Below are 23,097 nucleotides of genomic sequence, written 5' to 3' on the forward strand. Positions count from 1 at the left end.
GGCACGATCAGGAGTACCTTGGAGGCTGTCAGGAGGAATTAAGTTAAGGGTGAGTGCTCTGGCGTGGGGAGGGTGCTGCAGGCAGCCCCACATTGCTGCCCCACAGCCACTTACCTCCCTTTGGCTCTGCTAAATGCAGGCAATTGCCCTGTTTTCTGTGGGATGTTTTCCTAACTAATCCCATTAGGAAATTAGGGTTTCTTTAAAAAATGCAAGGGAATTGGTGTTTGGCATGACAGAATGGATAAGTGCCCAAATGAACTTTTTTTAATAAAAGGTATAGTAAAAGTCCTGCTGCGCTAAATTTCACATTTGCTTCTAGCTGCAATGGTATTAAAACAAGACTGCAATGTATCAAAGAGCAATTTAAAAACAAAAGAGTAATAGCTTGTTGAATTAATCTGCTGTATATTTTTTAAAAGGCAATACACAGTATGCCAGATGATGTGCTTTTATTTATCTGATATTGTTTGGGACTGTAGAGGACTTCAAGCATTCAACAGCTGCATTAGGGTGCAAGTCCAGCATGAAACCCTGCAAATACTGGCATTGATCAGATGAAGAAGTACATGTCTGAAGCTGATGGTTTAAAGTGTTACTCCAGTAGGCCTCAGATTCCCATCCCAGAGGGTGAATGAAATCAACCCAGTGCCATTGATCTGCACCCAGCTGCGATTTGAAGCCCCACAGATGAGCAGTGAATACAAGCTACTACCCGAACTGCCGGCTGCTTCTGTTTGAGCCTCGAAAATAAGTAATCTTTGACCACAGACCAACCATGACAGCTTTGTGTTAGGCTGGAAACACTTCTGCAAGTGCCACAAGGTACCCGACATGCCACTGACAAAAATAAAAAGATCACAGTGTTAGAAGTGGAAAAAGGGCTAGGTAGCAAGGCAAGACCATAAGAGGTTTCAGAAGAGGAAGGTGAGGAAGATATCAGAGTTAACAGAGATGGAGAAAGACTATCAAAAGGGCAGAACATTTGGAGGGAGTTCAGAGAAGGGGAGCAAAGCCAGAGGGAGGTGTAGAAGATGAAACCTGTGAAGAAAGACCAACAGGAGCAGATCTGCTCAGTCTAAAGGTGATACTCACCAGGGAGACATAATCACTAGCAAACATACAGGGGGGGACTTAGAAAGCAGCCTGCAATCAATTTTCAAATAACAGATCTTTAAATAAACTAGTAAAAGGGAATGGGAGTGGAATACTTGATTTATCTTCCCATCTTTTCTTGTAGCAGCACAGCTGTATTTTCTTCCCTGAGCTTCTCCTCTCTGCCTCCTGAATCATGAAGTCAGGGCAGCACCTTTACAGCTGAGTCTCTCCTGTGCTACAAGAGGTTTTGTAGAGCTGCCATCCTCCTCATCCAGCTGCTGTTTCAGGCAGATGCTGCTCAAGGGCTTACAGAGCCCTGCTTGAAATGGCCATGAGAACAAGGTGGAGAACTATTTTGAGACAGCAGAAAGCAGGTAGAGGACTTTTCCAGGACAGTATTTCACTGAAAAGCAACAGGACCTCTGTTTCCCTGGGACCAGGTATTTCTCCTTGCCTTACACAGCAGGTTTCTGGAGTTCTGCAGGAAGTCAGTTCTGAATTTGCCTCACTATAACCATTAGGCTCCACTTTGTTGTAAGGTGGGACCCACCAAACCCAAGGATTAATCCAGATTGTGAATATATTGGTTATTTCCTGTGCCAATAGAGTGAGCAAGTACCTTCATCCCTTTCAGTTTGCAGTTCATGCCTCCTTCCACTTTGCCTCTCTTGCCCAGCTATCCGCTCATGCTCCCCATGTGTCCTGCAAACTCTCCTGCTGCCTTCCGCAGGCTCCTCAGGGAGGACCAAAGCAGACAGGATGAGAAAATAACAGCTGAATAGTTGACCAGAACACTCACTTTCTGTAAGCGCTGTAACAATTAGCTTTTCCAGGCAGCCAAGTCAACCTGGGTCTCTCCAGCAATGCACAAGCTGGGAAGGTCACATTTCCTCTGAAAGCTTCCAGTTCCTTGCTTGCACAGCATTGGAGGGACTCCTCTCTCTTCTCCACACCACCTGCACAAAGGCCAGAGGAGCTGGTCCTTTCCTCTTGGGCCTTAAAAGGAGCAGGGCCATTGCTGGAATGTATTCCACCTGAGTCTGCTGGCCCGGAGTCAGGGAGCTGTGCCCACCAGGCATAAACCCAGGTGCTTCGGGCATGTGGTGCTCACAGCAAAATGTTGCTCTTCAGAAGGACAAGTCACGTCACGTAAATATGATGATTATAGCAGCTGATAGCTGATGCTGTTTTTAAGCAGGACCCTTTATGAATGCAGAGATGAAGGCCGTTAGACCAGGTTGGAATTAGATCTGAGCTCTCCCATCTATTTGTGTCGCTGAAATGGCATAGGAATAAATCCCCCTTTGCTGCTGGGTGAGATGTAGATATGAACATAGTGGGGCCAGGCTCTCACCTGGGATGGGTTGTCTTTTCTCCCAGATCTGGCGTATGGATTTAAGATGCAAAGCTGTGTGTGCGTTTGCTCTCGTGGCGTGTCGGGGCACAGCTCGCCACTTACGCCGTATGCTGTCCTCTGAGTGAAGCCATGTGCTGCTGCTGGTATTGCTCAGGGCTGTGAGCTTTCATGGGATGCAACTTGCAGCACAAGCAGATAGCAGGGAGAGGAGTAGAAAGTAGGACCTGGGGCTCTCTCTCCTGGGAATAGAGGCATTTCCTTGTTTCATAAGGTATTATGAACATATAGATATATATATATTAGAGGCTGGGTTAATTTCTTAAAATACATAAGTGCTTTCCTCGCAAATGTGTGTGGAGTAAAGTTCATGTAGGTATTTGGCTAATAACATCTACTAAAATTATCTATGCAGTAGAGAGAATGGCTGCAAGTTGCAACAAAGCATAAAGATTTTTTTTTTTCTTTTCTTTCCTATTTCCCTATGACTTCTCCAGATATTTCCACCATGTTCGGAAAGAAGAAGAAAAGGCTTGAAATTTCTGGGCCCTCTAACTTCGAGCATCGGGTTCACACTGGCTTTGACCACCGGGAGCAGAAGTTCACGGGGCTACCTCAGCAGTGGCATAGCTTGCTGGCGGACACGGCAAACAGGCCAAAGCCTATGGTGGATCCCTCATGCATCACTCCCATCCAACTCGCGCCTATGAAGGTATCGTCCAAAGTCACCTTTGAATTTCCTAACCTACCTTTAATTGCATGTAACCTTAATGAAGTAATACCAATAGTGGCTGTCCCTGGAGACAGGCAGGGCTGGGAAGTGTGCAAGTACAGAGAGTGCTGCAAATTCAAATATTTAATACTAGGGCTTCAAGGAAAAATTGTTATGTGTATAAAACTTGTACAAATGTCCCAGAAGAGCGTGAGTCATGGGTCTTGCAGTGGCCGTGCCTTCGCGTTCCCAGGCTGCAGAAGAAAAAGCCCCAAGTCCTGATGGAGGCCCAAAACGATGCTCTTCTGCAGCATAAAGCTCCTTGATAATTCATTTAAGAACGGTGCTTTAGGCAAAGGCAGTTTAGAGCAAGGGAGAGAGGGAAAAGTACACCAAAGGAAAAAAATTAAATTGCTTGTTCAGCCAAGCAGGGAGCTCAGGGAGGGATCTGATTGTCACCCGCTGCTGCCTGGAGGGGGTAATGCAGGTGATGGAACTGAGGTCCTCACCGGGTGGTAAAATGAGGGGAAACAGCCCCAGGTTGTGGCTTGGGGGGTTCAAGCTTGACAGCTGGGGGAAAAAACTTGGACAGAGCACCAGCATAACGCTGGGATCCCCATCCATAGAGGCTCAGGATTCTGGTAGACAAATTTGCCCTGATTTAGCAGTGTTTCTGGGATTGCAAATCCTAATATCCCAGTAAATCACACCTGTGTGCTGGTGGTAGCCTATACCCCACCAGCCATGTACATCTCACTGTCATGCAGCTGCAAAATAAATTTAGGATTTCATTTTCATGTGGATTTTTCTGCAGCCAAGAGAAAATCAGATAATCCTGAGAGCACAGACCCTGCATTTATATTTGATAAGTGCTCTTTGCTAAATTTACATTTACTGCCTGCTCCTGAAGGACACTCATCACTTGCTGATCAGGACTGCTGGGTCTTGCTATAGGACAAGGGAATAAAACCAAAGGCTTGACTTTTTTTCTGTAATAAAAAATTTTACTGGATAATAGAGGCCCAGAATAATGAGGAAAAAAGTAGGTGAACATTTTCCTTCTGGGGGAGGTGAGCAACTTTGTTCCACAGCCCTTCTTAAGACAAAAATGTCCCTGGATGTTTTGACAGGAATGCATAAAGATGTTTTAAAATGAAAAAAAAAAAAAAAATCAGTTTACTATCTTGCAGCAGTGCCATCTCTTTTCTGCAGTTTCGGAGCTATAAATCCATAAGGTTAAAAAGTTTTAAAATGTATTAGCTTTCTCAGCACCATACATGCAGTATAACTCTGGGTCTCGGCTCCCGAATGGACATACGTGTTGCTTGGTTCACGTGCAGAGTCCCATCGAAGCAATACACACTGCACGGTGTGAAGGATCAAGCCCCAAATGACTAATTGCTGCATTTTGAAGTGGAGAAAAATACTGTCAGCTGTTTCCAAGAAATTGTCAATTCTAGCTTTTCTGTCTGCGTATCAGAGCTGTGCATCTGTCTATACATCCGAGGTCTATATATGTGCATATACCAGGGATGTACTTCTAAAGCATCCTGTGCCAGGAAGGGGCTGGGACACAAAATGCAGCCCCCAAGCCGAACTCATTCTTCCAGTGTAGCCTTGGGCCGTGGTGGTCCTTTATGCAGCCGCGCATCCCATGACATCTTCCCAGGATGTGTGTCCCAGGGACAGGATGCCTGCAACCTGGTCTCCATCTCGGCAGCGGCTGTGGGGCTGAGCACAAACAAGCCCATCTGCAGAGGGACCCGCAGCAACGGTTTTCTGCACAGATGGAAGATGTGAATTTGGAAGCAAATTACCCAAATTGTAGTTAATTGCATTCCACTGCTCCAAAGGTGTAGTTAGACGAGGAAATGGGTTAAGACTGAAGGGTTCAAGAAATTGTGCCTTCACCCTCCAGTTACTTTCCCTATCCAAGACCCAGTTACAGCCTTTTGAAATGGGCATCCATAACAGTGCTAGGAAAAAACAGTTTTAATAGCACCTGAGGCATTGACTGTCACCTGAAAATTTGCTTTTAACTCTATTGCAAGATACCATTTTACTGTATATTTATTAAGAATTAACATGCCTTGTTTTGATATAACTTAACTTGTGGAGAGCAACTGAGTTGTGGCCACTTTGAAACTAAGAATATTGAATGTTGCTAAACTAGTTCAGCATAATAATTTAATTTAGACAAATTTTTTTATGTGTGCAAATGCACCAGCACCTTTAGTTCTGTGGAAAGGTTATTTAGGCACTGAGGATTTCATAGCTTTAACGAGAACTGAAGATTTAAAATACACTCGCCCTTCATGAAGATAGGAACCGAAGGTTCCGAGATGTCAATATTGTTTACGACTTTTCCCTTTTCCACCCAGCAGTTGACAGTTTAATTAACGCACTTGTGAATGCACTGAGGTGTAGCAGAAGATTCATAATTGTGTCCTGAGTCACAGTATTAAGTCAGGCTGAAGCATTTGACCAGTTAGTTTGTGCCGTGGTTTCAGGTCATACTGCAGCTCTGTAACTCTGCTGTTCTGCACTCCTAAAGTTATTTTCTCTTTAATTACTTCAGTATTGACTGCCCGTATGGTGTGAAGCAAAAGTGTCCGTGCTAATAGGTGCTCCTTCGTGACTGAAGAGTAGCACAGATCATAGAGGTAGATTTTTGAGAGCACGATTTCTTGGTTTTGAGAAACAACTGGTGTTTGCTTGCTTTGGGCTTCACCCAAAGCTGAAGCAGAGGAAGGGAAAGACTTTTTCTTGACTTCTGTAGGTTTTGCAGCTTTCCTGGTTAGTGGTGTTTGCTTGTTTCTCAGTTTCTCCGATGGTACACAGTGTATCCCTTTGGGTAAACCAATAAATGATAAATATTCTCACTGCTCCATTTATATTCAAAGGCAGCAGCAGCGATGATGAAGAGGCAGCGCCCTGGGCTCCCAAATATCCTGGAGGATGTCATCGCCCTGCCTCCGTGTTAGCTGGGATGAAAGGCTTGTAGTGCTTTCGTGTGCGGGTGGCAGCAGCTTGTCATGGTAATATCAGTGTTTGAATTCAAACCTGAGCTGACTGTACAAATTCATTCATTTCAACTACGAGGAGAGACAATAATGGGATTCCCCTTCTCGGTGTGGGTGACCCAGATACCAGCAGAGTATTGTGTATTTCAGATGCTAACACGAGTCAATAAAACATGGCACAAAATTTCCTGAAAAATAGAAAGCGACAGTGATTGTGATAGGTTTGGGGTGTGGAGACAGGGAGGTTTGAAAAAAGGCTGATTTTTCACTGAAAACATCTCTGCATGAAAAACGTGAATCATCTGTGTCTTCCTGTACTTAAAACAGGCTTCTCGAAATCTTTGATCCTCATGCGAGGCCTCTCGGTCCTCTTGCTTCAGTACTTCGTAGTTGTCCCGTGTGCACCTGGGGCTCATGGTTTGCGTGTTTGCCCTCAGCACACAATATGCTTGGCCTGTCGTCACCGTTACGCTACACGGAGCTTCAATTTGTTGCCACCCTTTGATTTTTGGAAAGCTTCAGAATCAGTAACTAAGCAAATGCATTGTCCTTAGGCAGCAAAACCCATTCTTCATGGTTTCTCCACTCTGCTCAAAATACTAAGAAAACAAACACCAGAACCCTTATTTTGGGGATTTTTACCAAAAGAGCTTAGCCTTGGCTTTGTAAAGATGATCCGTTAAGATGCTTGAATGTCTGCTGCTGTCAGTGGGAGCTGGATGGCACTGAAGACTTGTTAAAATCCCTTCGCATGTTTCCCAGAGCAGCGAACAGCTGAGCAGCCTCACTTCTGTTCAGTTACTGGAGGTAAAAATGCCATTTGTTTCTTAAAAAACACCACACTGGGGTTATTCTTCAGTTGTCTGTCCTGGTGCACATGTGAAGCCTCCATCACTTTGCTTTTGTTGATGCTTTGGGTAGTATCACCCATCCACACCGTCAGCAAGATCAAGGTATCCAACTTGAGGATGACGTGGTGGTGAGCTTGTCCTTGACTAAGGGGGAAGGTGGCTGCGAGTATTTAGGTGGCCAAAATATATAGAGGCATCAAGAGGACTGAAGCCTTCCTGCTGGGACCTCCACATGTCCTTCTTCCCTGAGCACATTGCAATAAATCCAACCATGCTCATGTGGTGGAATTTCACACGTTTCCTGAATTTTCTCCCCTATTTTCTTCCCTCCAAAACACAGGGTGTAAGGGGATGGGGGCTTTTGCTGCCCCATGATGTCTGACATGCGCTGAGATGACCATTAGCACAGCTTGGCGATGCAGAGGGGTCAGTGTTCAGCCAGCAAAGGCAGAACGAGATCCTCAGCTTGACATCAGTGCGGTATCGTCAGCAAATGGAAGGAGCCTCTTCTGTGCTGTGTGGGTTGAGCTGCCTTAAAAGTAGAGAAAACATCGTCCTTTCCATCACTTCACCAGAATGCCCTTGAACGCCCTGTGGCTGGGCTGAGATACACATTAATTTGAGATGCACATTAATTGTGCCTTTAACCCGCAGCACTTCATTTGCCTGGTGTCCTGCAACACGTGGGTGTTGAAGGGCAGAGAATTTCTGTAGGGGACGGGCCACAGGGTCGCTGGCTTTTCTGTCTCTCTTTCATCCCCATGTTTCTAATCTATATGGTCTGATCTATGTGTTTTGTTGTACTAGTTTCAGTTTTTCTCATTTCTGTCTCTCAAACCTTGACCCTAGTCCTAGCAAGTTAACTGTAATTTTTAAAACTTTTCTAAGCTTCTACTGCTATACTTTAGCCTCTCTACTACACAGGGAAAAATAACCAGAAAATGAGTTACTGGTCATGGCCCTTTTAATAGCTCTGACAGGAAAATCAAAGCTTCACTTTACTGTGCATGTTGACGGAAGGAAAAGCAGATTTCTCTTCCCGATCCTATTTGGCCTCTGAAAATATTGCCAGCAATGAAATTCAAGCCTCATTTAAGGTGTCTTTTTTTTTTTCCTTACGTTTACATGCTTTACTTGCTTAGATGGAGGACACTGAGCATTTGCACAGGGCTGTGCACGGTGGTGCTGAGTGGCCAAAGATCTCAATGCCTGACCAGGAAGACGAGGATTTAGAAATAAAGAGCTGTTCAAAGGCTTTGCCCACTGCTCAGGGGCAGATGGACAAAGTGGAGGTTGTCCTGACCTCTTTTCTCAAAATTTTACCTCTCCTTCTTGATAGCTCCTTCTTTTTATTTATTCCTCCCGTGATATCTCTGTAGACAGGACAGTCTGAAGTTCTTGTTTGAAGAAGGTTGGCTCCCATCCTACCAGGATGCTGTGGACCCACAGCACTGTTCTTGCCGGGACAGGACCTGGAAGGCTGCTGACATCTCGTGGGCCTTCCTTGTAACCGCATCATGAAAATTCATGCTGCTTAACTCATGTTTCCTAATTACATGCTTTGCAATCACACGTTGGGCCTGATGCATGCTCATCTAGGAAGACAGAAGGTGGAGGAGGTGTCTTCAGAAAGGGCAAGAGCCAACACCTTGCAGGATAGGAAATTCTGGATGAAAGGAAAATGTTTTGCAAGCATGGTTGAGCAGCGGGACAGCAGCCCACAGGGGCTGTGGGATCTCAGCCTTTGGAGAGGGCAAAATTTGATCGGCAATGCCCTGAGCAGCCTGAGCAGACTTTATGTTAGCCCTGCTCTGAGCAGAGATTGGACTGGATGACCTGCAGAGGTCCCTTCCAGCCTCAGTTCTTCTGTAATTGTCTTAATATGCAAGTGATTACTGTCAGATTTGCAATTGTCCTGTAAGGCAGCCCCACTTTCAGTTTATTTTGATCACTAAACAGGAACATGCTTGGTGCTACACAGTGCCAGAAGAAACTACGGCAACGTATTTGAGTAGAAGCTTTTTGTTTCAAAGTGATAATGCTTCACTCTTGGGGGCTGTTTGATTTACCACATTTTTAAGTGACAATACTATTTCAGTTAATCTCTGTACCCCCCTGTACAGATATAATACAAATATGCCACCTAGTGTCCATGGATGTGTCTTACTGCGACAGTCGCTTGATGTGAGAAGAGCCAAGTTGCTAGTTTTGTGTAATCTTGCAGGAAATCTATCACTGTACAAATAAAAATCAGCCACAGAACGAATAAATGCAAGAAGTACACAGCTCAGAATTTTTTTATAATTTCTATTACTAAGTTAATACATTCTCATAGGTACTACATTGTACAGAGGAAACTTTCGGTTTTATTTCTTACTGTCTGATTTCAGAAAATTACAGGTTTTTACGTAAGTCCTGTAGAAGAATATTGCTGCTGCCTGTGAAGTTGAGTTCAACAAGAGAGAAAATGCCTGAATAAAAGAATAGGAAGGAATGTTTCATATGAGTAGTTCATTTTATGGAAAATGCAGTTCTACTGTAAAGCCTGTCAGCTGGAAGAGTATACATTTTGGAGATCAGAAATTGTTTGTTTCAGGGTTTTCTGTGAAAATATTTCAATATTGTGGTTTCAAAGATCCAAGCAGCCTTGGATGTGGAGCTCCCTGGGAAGCAGCCCAGAGCAGGGCTGTTACAGCGACTCATCTTCGGGCACCACCATGGCAGGAGCTGTTGGTCCTTCTCTACCGATGGACCCTGGGCTGGGAGGTCAGGTGAGGTGAAAAACTGCCAGAGGAAAAAAGTTAGGGGAGAGGAGTGCTATTGCTCCAGGAATACTAGTTTCTCCTTTCCTTGCACCCTCCTTGGGTCTTCTCTATACCCATGTCCACGTACATTGAGTAACATTAATACATCTTCATCTCTGTCAAAAGTACATGAACTGGTGCACAGATTTTTTTACTACAGTGTCACACTGGCAACCTAGAGTCATCATAAAATGAAGCCAAGCCTGTCAGTGTTTAAGAGGCACTTGGACAATGCCCTTAATAACATACTTTGACTTGGTCAGCCCTGAATTGGTCAGGCAGTTGGACTGAATGATTGTTGTAGGTCCCTTCCAACTGAAACAGTTCTATTCTAAGGAAGCACCTCTTCCCATGGTGGTTTTAACTGATGCATTCTTAGTTGTTCTTTGTAGTTTTGAGTGTCTGACTTTCTGAACAGTAAAGCTCCTGGTTGGCTTTTTAGCAGCAGCTCTTTCATTTCCATACCATTGCCTTTCACAGTATTGAAGTACTTCATCCAGCCTTACTTTAAATTGTTTTTCTAGAGCCTCATTTGGAGAAGAAAAAATAGCATCATCATCATTTCGGATTGACTGAAAACACAAAATGTTCCTCAGGTTTTCTGTTCAACTAATGAACCAGAAAATCAATTATTCACATAAGTTTTCTGACCAAGATACTTGTCCCTCCTAACAAACCCCTCAGGTTCAACCAGGTATGTTTGGAGGGTCTGTCTGCAGCTGAACTGCAGACAGCAGCATTTGGGCTTACAAGCAGGACGTGGCCATCCTAGAGAAACGCTGAGGTTGCCTTTAAATGTGCTCAGATGACCCAGGAAAAACCTGCAGAAAGGTGGTTTCCAGAGGTGGTGCCTCTTGCTAGTGCAGATAGCGCTGGGTGGGGAGCGATGCTTTGGTCCATGGTTGGACCGTGTAGACAAGTTCAGCACCGCGTTGGCTTTAAGTGCATCGTTTTGCTCTTCTGCCTTGGAGGGGTGATCATCAGTTACCTGCCGATCGTGTCCCTTGTTTAAAAGGTCGCCGAAGGAGCTTGTGCTACCAATACCCTTGGAGATGGGCTTGCACCTACACCTGCGCAGTCCCCCTGACCTCATTGAACTCTTCCTTGGAGTAGTGTCGGAGTTCGCTGTCTGCAGGGTGGAGATCAAGAATGTTGTTCAGAAATCCTTCATCATCTGAGTAAGCTTTGTTCATGCAACAGTTGACACTGATTTGAATTGGTCTGCTCACATGAGAGAGGATTTACTTTACCTGGGCCTGCAGCAATAACAGACAGTAATATAGATTACAGATTTCTGTGGTTAAAAGTAATTTTCTCAAACATAATTAGTAAAAGAAAGTTTTTTAATGCTGTTCACATCAGCATTGTGATTTTAAGTAATATTAGTGTTGGAAGTAAGCTTTAGTTTTATTAATGAGAGCTTACATGGGTGAGCAGAACTTTGCAATACGCTAAGTAAAGATTGAAGGTAAATTTAGAGTTCACGGTCTACATCTGCTGAGGCAGACTAGCCTGCTTTAGAGCTCAAGAAACACATTAACCTCTAGGTCTGCACATAAAAGGGGCAAGCTCTCAAGTGTCAGTGTTTCAGAAATTGAATCTGGTCTCCTCTGGGAATACCAGACTGGGAATACTCTCCAGGTAGCACAGTACAACCTGAAACAAGCCAGGAATTAGATCCTGAACAAGGACATTCGTAATCAGGTTCTTTTTTTAACGTGGAAGTTAGTCCTTGAAGACAAATTTATAGGAAACTGTTCCAGTAGCTCCTCTTGCTTGCTTTGCCTGCCCTGATAAATGAGCCACACTCCCAGCTTGCTGCCGGGAGGTGCAGGGCTCTGGCTCCGTTGCTGCTAGCATGGTGGTCGTTTCCTTCCCATTTGTTTAGCCAAGCTTTTTGCCTCCCAAACTTTCCCTGCACTGACCCTGAAGATCCCTGAGGCCAAAAGCAGGATTTTGGGTGGGTGGAGGTGGTGTTTTGGGGCGGCTGCTGCGGCGGTAGGATCCTTCTGGTTCCTGTACTGTGGATGTGATCCCGCAGAGCAAAGCATGGAAAATAAACGGTAAAGTGTAAGCAGTAAATGCTTGCCCCAGTAAACAGGTGGAAAGGCTGAATGTGTTTTACCAAGCTTCAGTGAAATAGTCCAGAGAGCTCTCACTTGGCTCACCTGAGGAAGCTGATGGCATAAAACAGCCCAGGAGATTTCTTATTTCCGTGGACTGGCCAAACCTCCAATAGTGCTGCCGAAGTCCCTCAGAAATACAGATGCATTGAGATTAGAAATTTTTGTCGGTGGCCGGCGGTGGGAAACACTAGGTGGCAGCAAGAAATCTCTGGAAATTCGTCTCCCTGCACGTCAAAAGCGGACCCAGACAGCAGAAGTAATGAGAAGTCTGCTTGGGCATCCTGATGGCATTTGTTCAAGTAGATGTTTCAGCCCGCTTCATAACAGGTCTGTGGAGGGCATTTCCATATAAAATTGGTCACGCAGTATTTGCACTCCACATCGGCACTAGGGCACTCTTTGCTGCTTCCATTTCCATTTAACCACGTATTGACAATAACCATTCAATAACTACACATTTTGCACATCTCCACGATATATTTGTTCCTAGGTCTACTAATAAACTTGTTTAGGTCCATTGTAGTCCAGAACAGAAACCGTACTGGTTATAGTCCCATTAAATTATATTCTATATTATAACCAAACAGCCAAGTTTATGCAATCCCAGCAGAGTTTAGCTCAAAAAGAGTAGTAGGATCAGGGGGAAAATAATGTTGCCAAGCAGCTCACTTACCTGTGGAGCCAAAGCTCCAGATGTAAATGTGGGTTTTTTTCTATCTCCTGCTCTGACATGATTAGATCTGGGCTTTGGTGGCTCTCTAGGAATTTGAAAGTGCTTTGCTGCTCTTTCTTTCTTGTCTTCCCCTTCACCCAGGATCCAATTACACCAGACAAGTGCTGTGTATTACGGGGGAACAGCGCCGACTTGCCTGCAGAGACTTTTAAATGCCTTTTCTGTTGTCTGTGGGATGCATTGTGCAGGCCAGAAAAATAAAAGGGCATTTCAGATACAGGTCTTTGGAGAGAGAAAAGTGAACTGAAGTATTTAGGATGAGCATTTCAGCTTTTTAATTGTCATGATCAGATCCAACAGGGCTTAGTTAGCTATCAGGATCACACAGTTAAAAGAATAGCAAGAGATTGAATTTTACGAAACTTTACAGTTTTGTAGTGTGAACGAGACAATAATTGCTACCTGTGTCCTAGTTTGCATTTAATAATTCCCATCAAGACTTACGCTTCCATATGAAGTAGCACTTTCCAGGAGCATCAGAATATATAGACATAGAAAACTGGTTTAAACATGCTGGCTTTTATTAAAGAAAAAAAAAGAACAAGAACAGGAGATGGGGTCTGACTCCCATCCCACACCTCAGGCCACGGCCAACAGCCCCATTTCTCTCTTACCAGCAGCGGCTGCACGGTTGGAGGAAGGGGAGGGAGCAGCACTTTGTCAGGCAGATTAATTTATTAAGCGTGTCAGGACCGATCTGCCGCTGGGGACAGAGTGCACTCAGTGGCAGCACCAGCCAGCAAATCGAATCAAATCGAGATTACCCTAGAAATGTTTCAGCAGTTTCTTGTAAATGAGATATTGTAGTCCTGTGCCAGGCGTTGCCTCTGCAAGTTACTCTGCGGCGGAGCATCCTCTGAAATCTTCTGCCTCCGTTTGTTCCCGTCGAGAAGGTGTTTGATTCGCACTTCTCGTTTACAAGAGTGAACAATTAAAACATGGGCTCAGGAAGCTCCTCATGTCTTTTCTCTCACCCGCCTTGTTGACCTAACCGTTAGATTTCTGCGTAGGGGCACTCTTTGCACTATGTCCACGTTTGCAGGTGAAAATCGCTCAGTGGGAGTTGGTACCACTTACTCAGGGCATTCCTATTGCTGCGCTTCCTATTTAATAGCTGTCCTTGAAACAGGAAACTAATGTACTGCAGAAAGAATACTGCAATTTGCAATGCATATGAAATTACTTTGTGGTTTTGTTTTGCTGCTACACATTCCTAAATTCTGTGAAATCAGAGTGAGCTTTCAGAAGGTGAAGGAGCCCATAATCCTGAGAGACATCAGTCAGACTAAAAAGCACACCTTGCATGTGTGTGGCCAGGAACGCACAATTTTACTGAAGTACCTTGCGACTTTCTCACTGTTTTTAAGGCCATGGGACTGAGGCATATTTTGGCCTGGCACCGGCTGCAGGGTGATTTCTCCTGCTGTACCTTGATGGTCCCTTCCCTGCCTGCGTGGCCAGCACACCGCACACATCATCACACCCTTCCTCAGTGCGTAAATCCCAAATACGCAGGGCTGGGATTGCAGTGACCGCCTCGACCCTGAGTGGCACTTCGCTGGGCTCACGGGAGACGTGTCCCATCGATCAGCGAAACGCCGGCTGCATGGTGCTCGGAGCTGAGGCGCTCGTCAGCGTCTTCTTCCACTCGCTGCCTTCGCCTGATGATTTACAAAGTGGGAAGATAACTCACAGCCCTGTGCTGCAGCTTGCAGAGCACAAGGAGCTTCTCGAGCTGGCCACCGTATGCTCTGAAACAGAAATGTTGACTTTGTCTTCAAGCATCTGCCGTATGTAAAGCCTCCTTTGCTGGGGTAAATCACAGCAAAAAGTAATACAGTTTAAATTGTTTCTTATAAATTATTAGGCTGTCAAAATCCTCATTTTAATTAAAAGTGGGGAGATGACTGCAACCGCAGCGGAGTGACCCAAGAGCCTTTGCCCTCTTAAGCAAGTGCCCCACTGCCAGAGCTGTCAGCTGAAGGCAATTAGTTCCCTAGCGTAAAATTTTATCACACTGGAATTTACTTAAATATTTCAGAAAGCTCAATCAAACTGCAGCCAGAAATCTTTCACTGCTGGGAGCATTAATTGGGTTAATGCTCCATCAACCTTGCATTTGTTAATGGGCATGTTTAGGGCACGAGGGGAACCTCATCCAGGGAAATGTCATCTGAGCTACAAAGATGGTTTATGCTGTGGTGTGACTTCACGAATTACAGACTGTCCCTCTCTTCAGGTTTTTTAAATTGGCGTTGTTGGTCAAGAGCGAACTGCATGCTCCATGGTGGCAGTCAGTACCCCTGTACCACCGTGGTCGTTAGAATAAATGGGTGGGGTGGGGAGCGAGACTGAAACGATGGGGCACGGTCCTCTACACCACCCACCCTACTGCGGGGCTCCTCTCCCCGTGAAAATCCCACACCAACGCCTCTCCCCTAGAATAAAATCTGCAACGGTGTCATGCATCTTGGTTGTAGAAAGACTCTTTTCTTTTTTTTAATGCATATCAACCCCGGGAAGACTCACACGATGTTATGCCCCACCAGTTCCCAGCGCTAATGACGTATAGATGTAAAATACTGACTCAGTGCCATAGGAGCAGTGTCGGTGGGCGTCTCAGCATCAGCACCGCGTGGGAGACCCACGGCTCCCGTGAAGCGTAGCACCGGGTTATCAAAGCTGAAGTATCTGAGGAGGTGGTGGTTGAATGTTCATTTAATTCTTGCGATTTCTCATGCCTTTGTTGAGAAAAGCAGGTTTTATTTTCCTCACACCTCCCCCACATAAAAACCCGGAAAAAATAACAGTCTAGGCTGTAAATATTAGATGTAAGGACAACTGGCAGATACAGCATTAAGGTTGATGATGATTGCCTTGCGACTGCAGAGAGGGCTTCAGAAAACTGCAGCCATTTGGGCAAGCCCAAATTTCTGAGGTACCATTTCGAGGTTATTTTATTGCTTAACTGCCCTTAATTCTGTCATTTTTATTGGGACGTAAACCTGTTCAAGTCACGCACAGCCCTGCCTGCGGCAAACTTTGGTCCTGGAGCTGTGACATGTCATGAGTTTCCAGTCTGCTCCTGTCTTGGTGTTACAAGACTAGAAATCACAGTTGCGTTTCTGTCATCTGGCCCAAATGTCCCCAACTTTGTGGTTTTTAGCTGCCTCTGAAATCAGCCCAGTCAGAAAGCTCTGGGTTCCCCTATAACCACCACGGGATGCTGCGTGGTGCAGAAACCACACCAGCGGTCGCCAGACCACAGCTATACCTCAGTAAATCTTGTCGAATTTGCTTTACAACTTTCTTGGGGGAAAAAAAAAAAAAAAAGAAAATTCCACCAGCACAGAGGCACTGGCAGATGATGTGGCTTTGAAAGGGGGAGAATAAGATACCTGGTCCTGCTGGTGTTCATCAACAGGGCTGGCCACAGGCTTTCCGAGTGAGCGATCTTTTTCTGCCAGAAAATGTTAATTTGATTAAATAGGAAAGTTTGACATTGATGGACGGATTTTATGCAAAACGGGGCCAAAAAACTAGAGTCTCTGGTGTGGTTTGATACAGCTTTTTGGCTTAGCAGGTCTGCTCTGTGCACTGTCATGCTGAAACGATTGCCATTCGCCTTAGGAAATAGGGCAGTTAAAATTCTGGCAGTTAAGGTTCTTGAGGAATTTCATCTTGTGGGACATTTTGCTTTTTCATTCCCTCTTGGGATAAAAGAAAATTTTGAAGTATCCTAAGTCCTACGAAATAGAAATTCTGTGGGTTTGAGATTTCTCCATTCCTGTCCATGCGAAGTGCTTGTGTAACTCATCAGTAATAAACACACTAATTTTCTTACTCAAACTAAAACTTGTAAGTCACATTTCACTCTCATTTGTGGTGTGTCTGAGAGATTTGTGTATACATATTACATATGAAGTTGCACGTACCTGATGTGTTTTAAGTAGACCCAGAATAATTATTTTTGATGTTCAATATTCTCTAATAGCTTTTCACATATAACAACCATGTTTGTTTATTTAAAAAAAAAAACCAACAAACTACTAGAATGTAGATATTTCAGTGGAATTTTTAAACTAGGTGTCTTGTTAAGTTGCTGTATTTTAAAATGTTGAAAGAATTACTGGTGAACGTGATTATAATGAAATGTTGCTCATGTTGTTATGGCAACTAACTTTTCAAACTGCTGTGAAGGGTGACAAATTACACAGTGCTGGTTTGGTTAGCCTTTTTTTATAGTTTTCCATCATTTTACTTTTGAAGAATTTTAAACAGCTGGCACTCATGTTGTTGTTAAGCAGATTACATTTCTCTCAAACCTTTAGCTGTACCTTTATTTCGATCCATCGAGTAACATATATTTTTCAGGCTGAGTAAATTCCATTTCTGCATGATCAGTGGAGATCATCATCATCATCTGCATCTTTCAGTAATTAACAAGTGGCCATGCCAATGTTTTCCCAGCTTCTCTCCTGTCCTGTGCTTTTGCAGTATCAGGTTAATTAATGTGATAGAGTTGGACGTACGCACCTGAAGGCTGCGTATTACCAAGCTCAGCTCTCTGCTGTGCACTGACTTTGCTGTGCAGCCGCAAAAAAATGTCAGCGGTGCCGATGTGCACTCGGAAATGTGACTGCAGCATAGACAGGCGTATTTCATGGGTCTCTGTAGCTGGTGTGCAGCAGCAGGAACCCGATGATGACAGCTCATCTGACCCGTTCGGTCCAGCCCGTAGGGACAAGTCCCACCAAAAGACGCTGTGGAGCTCAACCTGGAGCAGCCGCAGCGTTTTGTCAGGTAGCAAGCAGGAGGTATTTTTGTACAGGTGGATGCACGGGAAGGAGTCTCTGGGACCCAAACCTCCTCCAAAGGAGAAATCGTGAGAATGATTTATTTTTTTATTCCATTGAATTTAGTAGAGACAAGGGCACAGTCCTGGAGTAACACAGCCATCAAATAGCCCAGCATTATGCTTTCCCCCAAGCTCGGCATCTCTAGTCCAATATTCAGGAAACCAGAATGGTGGGGAGAACTTCCCATGGAACAGGTCAGTCAGCCTCTCTGAGGGAGGTAATTCGGAATGGTCGTTACCCACAGTGACCTTCTCCCCTTGGAAAGCGCGGTGTTGCCTGCAGCGAGTCAGTATGGGAATCAGTTGTCTCTTCTGCCGTGATGCAAAAAAGAAACCATACACTCTGCCGCTGTTGGCAGCCAGCGGGAGGTGAATGACGTGTGGAATGATAGTGGGCGGACAGAGTAAAACCCGATTTTTTGTATCCAGTGATGTTGAGTCACCTCTGGTAATGAGCACATCCCAGGCATCTTGCAACACCCCTGGGATCATGTTTGGGGGCTTCTCCCCTCCCAGCTGGCAAAACCATGGAGGCAGAGTTGGCTGAGTTTTCCTTTGGGGGTTTTAATTTACATTTAATTTCTCCTGTGCATGGGACAGGTCCTGTCTAAGAGCCATCCCAAACAGGAGTTTCTGGGTCTTCTGAAAAGGGATTAGAGAAATTCATGACAGGGCCATGGCTCGTACACTTGGGCACTGCACAGCAAGGGGCAGGTGACGCAATTTTGTGCCCCTGGGTTTGCCTGGTGACTCTATGGTGTAAAGTGCATGTACAATCCAGGGAGCAGAGACCCACTGCTCCTCACCCAGCTGAGGCATCCAACACTGGTGAAATTTGCAGAACTCCTTCCCCCCAGGAGGGATCTGTGGGATACCAGAAACGATTAATATCTTCTTTATTATTTTTATGGGGAGAATGAGAATATATAGCATTGGGAAGGAATTCATAACAGAAATTATATAAACTCTGAGGCTTCCAGGTGTAAACCAAGCTCTAAATTACAGGCTTCAGGAAGAAATGTTCTGACATACTTTCCTGTCTCTTGTATATTACTCGTGACTAACTCTGAGTAATAGCCATTTTGTAGACAGGTTGTAGATCAAAACTGGAGCAGATCCCATAGGACACTACTGGAGGGTGCAGAGTGATAAACCACATCTCTTCCCATCCAGCACCGTTTCTCACCAAGTATCTGATGAGTTTCTGTGGCAAAAGGCATGTTTCCAGGGTAATGCTCTAATGAGTAAGCACCCTAAACTTCCCACTTAGCTTAATGTTTTAGGGGGAAATTGGTCAGTTTGGTTGGTGCGGATTGTTGGTGCCCACCCGTCCATCTGTCTGGCTGTAGCTGCTCATTGCAGCACGTCAGGAGATGGCTGCCCAAATGCAGTGCTTGTTTTTTCACTCGCACAATTCGTAGCGTCTCCGATACTGACTCAGGATGAAGTTGGGTGGGTTTTGGTGCGACGCAGGTCTCGGAGTTCAAAGTAGCAAATACATCCAATTACCTCCCTTGCGGTGCAACCTTACAGACATAGACGTGGTTACGAAGAGGACCCTGCACCGGTGGTGGGAGCAGGTGGCACGCAAAGGGAGAGAGCCGTGGGGTGGCCACCGATGAGGAGTGGGTCTGCTAGCTGTGTGGAGAGGTCACCCAACGCTAAGGCCACCAGGTCACCCAATGCTAAGGCCACCGCACCAAGATCTAGGGGACAAGTTGCCTACTTCCTAACCCTGGGACTTTTGGGAAGCGTGATGTAGAATGAGTTCCCCAAGACACTTGCACCTACATTAGGTGGGAGGAAATGCAGAGGAGAGGGGTGTGACTTTGGCACAGACCCAAGCCTTAATTCTGTCTCCAAACCCCTTTTGTCCAAAAAATAGACAAGGCTTGTGCACTTTCTTTTAAACGCATGATGTCCAAGGCTGATGCACAAGCTCGTCTCCTGCAGATGGCAATGCAGCATTGGTTTAGCACTTCTGCCATGAGCATGGGAAGCACAACCCACCATGATGCCATCATCAGGTGGGGGAAAGAGGGGATGGAGGTACAGTTAGGTTTCTCAGTCCTTTCTCATGAAGCTTCCCCATTCAGGTGTAATTAAGCGTTCACTGGAGCACAGTAGGATCGCAAGGATGGCTCCAACACCGTCGTTTGGAAAAGTGACTGTGGTGGGTTGACCCTGGCTGAGGGCCAGGTGCCCACCAGAGCCGCTCTATCACTCCCCTCTTTCATTAGACAGGGGAGAAAAGGTACAATGAAAAAAAAACTTACGGGTCGAGATAAGGACAGGGAGAGATCATTCTCTAATTATCATCACGAGCAAAACAGACCGAACTTAGAGAGGGAATTCATCTTATTTATTACTAAGCAAAACAAAGTAGAGGAATGAGAAATAAAACCAAATCTTAAACCACCTCCCCCCACCCCTCCCATCTTCCCAGGCTCAACTTCACTCCCGGCTTCAACCTCCGCCCCCCCTCAGCGGCACAGGGGGATGGGGAGTGGGGGTTACGGTCAGTTCATCACACGGTGTTTCTGCTGCTTCTTCATCCTCAGGGGGAGGACTCCTCTCATCGTTCCCCTGCTCCAGCGTGGGGTCCCTCTCACGGGAGACAGTCCTTCACGACCTTCTCCAACGTGAGTCTCCTCCACGGGGTGCAGACCTTCAGGAGCAGACTGCTCCAGCGAGGGTCCCCCACGGGGTCACAAGTCCTGTCAGCAAACCTGCCCTGGCGTGGGCTCCTTTCTCCACGGACCCACAGGTCCTGCCAGGAGCTTGCTCCAGCGCGGGCTTCCCACGGGGTCACAGCCTCCTTCAGGTGTCTCCACCTGCTCCGGCGTGGGGTCCTCCACGGGCTGCAGGTGGAATCTCTACACCCCCTCATCCTCCCTCCATGGGCTGCAGGGGGACAGCCTGCTTCACCATGGTCTTCACCACGGGCTGCAGGGGAATCTTGCTCCGGCGCCTGGAGCACCTCCTCCCCCTCCTTCTGCACTGACCTTGGTGTCTGCAGATGTTCTTACATCTTCTCACTCCTCTCTCTGGCTGCAAAAGCGCTCTCTAACTGTTTTTTCTCTTTCTTAAATATGTTATCACAGAGGCGCTGATTGGCTTGGCCTTGCCCAGCGGCGGGTCTGTCTTGGAGCCGGCTGGCATTGGCTCTATCAGACACAGGGGAAGCTTCTAGCAGCTTCTCACAGAAGCCACCCCTGTAGCCCCCCCCCGCTACCAAAACCTTGCCACGCAAAACTAACACAGTCACTCAGAGGTTAGAACTCATCCTCAAGTGAACGTTGAATGGAGAAGAACCTGAAGTGAAACAGTGAGCGCACTTACTTGAAAACAGCTGTCCTGGATCCCAGCTGAGCTCCCCAGTTGATGGGCTTTCAGCTGCCATCACTTTTTCTCCCTGGCAGCATATTTACTTACTTTACTCATCTCCCATCTTTCCCTTTGGGCTTGGTCCTTGTGTCAGCCCTCAAGATGGCAGCTCAGAGTTAAAATTTAGTCTCACAAACAAGGGAAAGGAGCCCACCTCATGCTGGCCCCAGGCTGCTGGAAAAATCAGGGTTTTACTGCATGCTTGTGGCCGTCTCCAGGAGTTTTGAGGGTCTCCACCTATTTTGAGTTCTAAGGACTATGCTTGGTCTGAGATCTCACAGCCTCTTCTCCTGGTGAACAGAGATCAGTTGCAGACCCCTGACACCTCTTACACCCTTTGCTGCAGCCATAAAACTCTGTTACTTCCAGGGAAAGCCGGAGTTTTCCTTCTGATGCGATGACAAGGATCAGTTTTTCTCCCCAAGGTAGTGCTGTTCACGTTGGCTTATGCCGAGGAGTAAGATGTGTCATGACCACAGCTTCAAATACTTTGAATGTCTTGCAACACAAGAAGATAAATTACTGACACATCCATCGCTTACATTTAGATTACTTTGACCAGCTGTGCTTTATGCCCTTTTTCTTAAGAAAAAGTGGATTTTCAGATATGCATAGGTTGTGCTTTTAGTTTATGCATAATGCAAATGAGGGGGATAAGCAAGCTAGAAGCAAAATCAGAGTTTAGATTGGCTGTTTATAATGCAATGTTTCCTTAAAAGCCTTTTTTTTTTTTTCCACACTGCACATCATAAAGATTTTAAATTTTAAATCCTCATTGACTTCTGAAAACACAGCTCTGGGAGGACAAAGGATGATATATTCTTAACGAGTGTGTAAAGTATAGTGGTTTTAAAGACAATAAATGCAAGGTCATATTAGGGCAAAACAGTTAATTACCCACTTCATTATTGTCAAGGTTAATACAGTATTTGAGCGTAGGAGCTGTTTTTCATCTCCTTTTGGAAACAAGACAAGACAGTGTTTCTTACAGACAGATCCATTATAGCTTATCACCGGAGGACAGACTGCTACAGAAACACCATGAAGGATGTCTACTGTCACTGGGCTCCCGAGCAAACGCCAAACTTGTCCAGAGAGCAATGGAAATGAAATGAGAGCTACAGCTTCAGAGTACCGCGCTTTAATTCACAGAGATTGCGCCCCATTGATTTTAATGTATGACGGTAACGGTAGCATAAAATTCACTTGCGCTCCTTCATCTGTTGTAACATTGATCCCTCCTAAATTGCACAATGCGCTGAAAAACGTCCTTTAATAAACATGGGGTATCGACTATAGCAAATCCCATCTTTCCATGGTGAACCCAGTGAAAGCTGCACCTGCGGTAGGGCTCGATCTCTTTTTCATGCATGCCGGGGTGTTGTACAGGTTTCCATTACATGATCTCAATAGCAACAAAGGCTTCATAAATCTTAGCCCATCAGTCTTTGCGGATAATGTTTTGCTTTTAACTATCTGCTTTACCTACAGCAACTTCAAAGATTCTTCAAGTTTAACAATTTGGAGACCAGTCAGTGGTTAATTTTTTTTTTTAAATTCTATATAAATTCAGATAAAAATAGAATTCCCTCTTTATGTGGAAACACGAGTTGTTTCTTTGAGTTTCACAAATTGGGGGGTTTTTTTGGTTTATAAAGCCTTTAATATTGCAAAAACTAGTCTAGTTCCTATGAACCTAATTACCAGGATAACTTTATATCACTGTCCATGTAGCATTTTTCTGTTACATTTTCTTTCCATTTTTTTGTTTTGCTTTTTAAGTCAAAGCTAGAATTTTCCACCTTCTGTGGTTCCTGCTGTTGTATTTCAGTCCCCGGAAGTTTTCCCGGTGCTCACCGGTGCAGCCTGGCAATGTAGTACCCGGAGCCTACATTCCCAAACCGAGACTCCCACCTCAGCAATTTCTACGGGAGTCATACCTTTGAACCTGGGTACATTAGGCTTTTGGATTTGGGAATGTGGGCCACGGTTATGGCAGTTTTCGATCTCTGGCTTTGCATTTCACAGGGAAGCTGCGGGTGCTGGCACCCGGCACGCACCTTCTTTGCAGGAAGTGACTTCAGGGCAGGTTAACGTGACCCAACATATGCTTCATTGTTTATAAACATCTTCTTTGATTTTATTTTTTAA

The 23,097-nt window shown here is 45.3% G+C and overlaps 1 protein-coding gene across 5 annotated transcripts in view; it reads left to right on the forward strand.

The window, feature by feature from the left end:
- PAK5 (p21 (RAC1) activated kinase 5) overlaps positions 1–23,097 on the forward strand; it is a 91,132-nt gene that overhangs the window by 46,017 nt on the left and 22,018 nt on the right. For 3 of the 5 annotated variants that reach the window (XM_075749795.1, XM_075749792.1, XM_075749793.1), the window contains one exon: positions 2,950–3,164. In XM_075749795.1, coding sequence (XP_075605910.1) covers positions 2,961–3,164 — 204 coding nt within the window. In that variant the 5' untranslated portion in view covers positions 2,950–2,960. Of the gene's footprint in view, positions 1–482; positions 826–2,949; positions 3,165–23,097 lie in introns of all 5 variants that reach the window. The other 2 variants (XM_075749796.1, XM_075749794.1) reach the window with 1 other exon arrangement.

This window comes from Balearica regulorum, chromosome 3 (genome assembly GCF_011004875.1).
Source record: "Balearica regulorum gibbericeps isolate bBalReg1 chromosome 3, bBalReg1.pri, whole genome shotgun sequence".
Classification (NCBI taxonomy): domain Eukaryota; kingdom Metazoa; phylum Chordata; class Aves; order Gruiformes; family Gruidae; genus Balearica; species Balearica regulorum.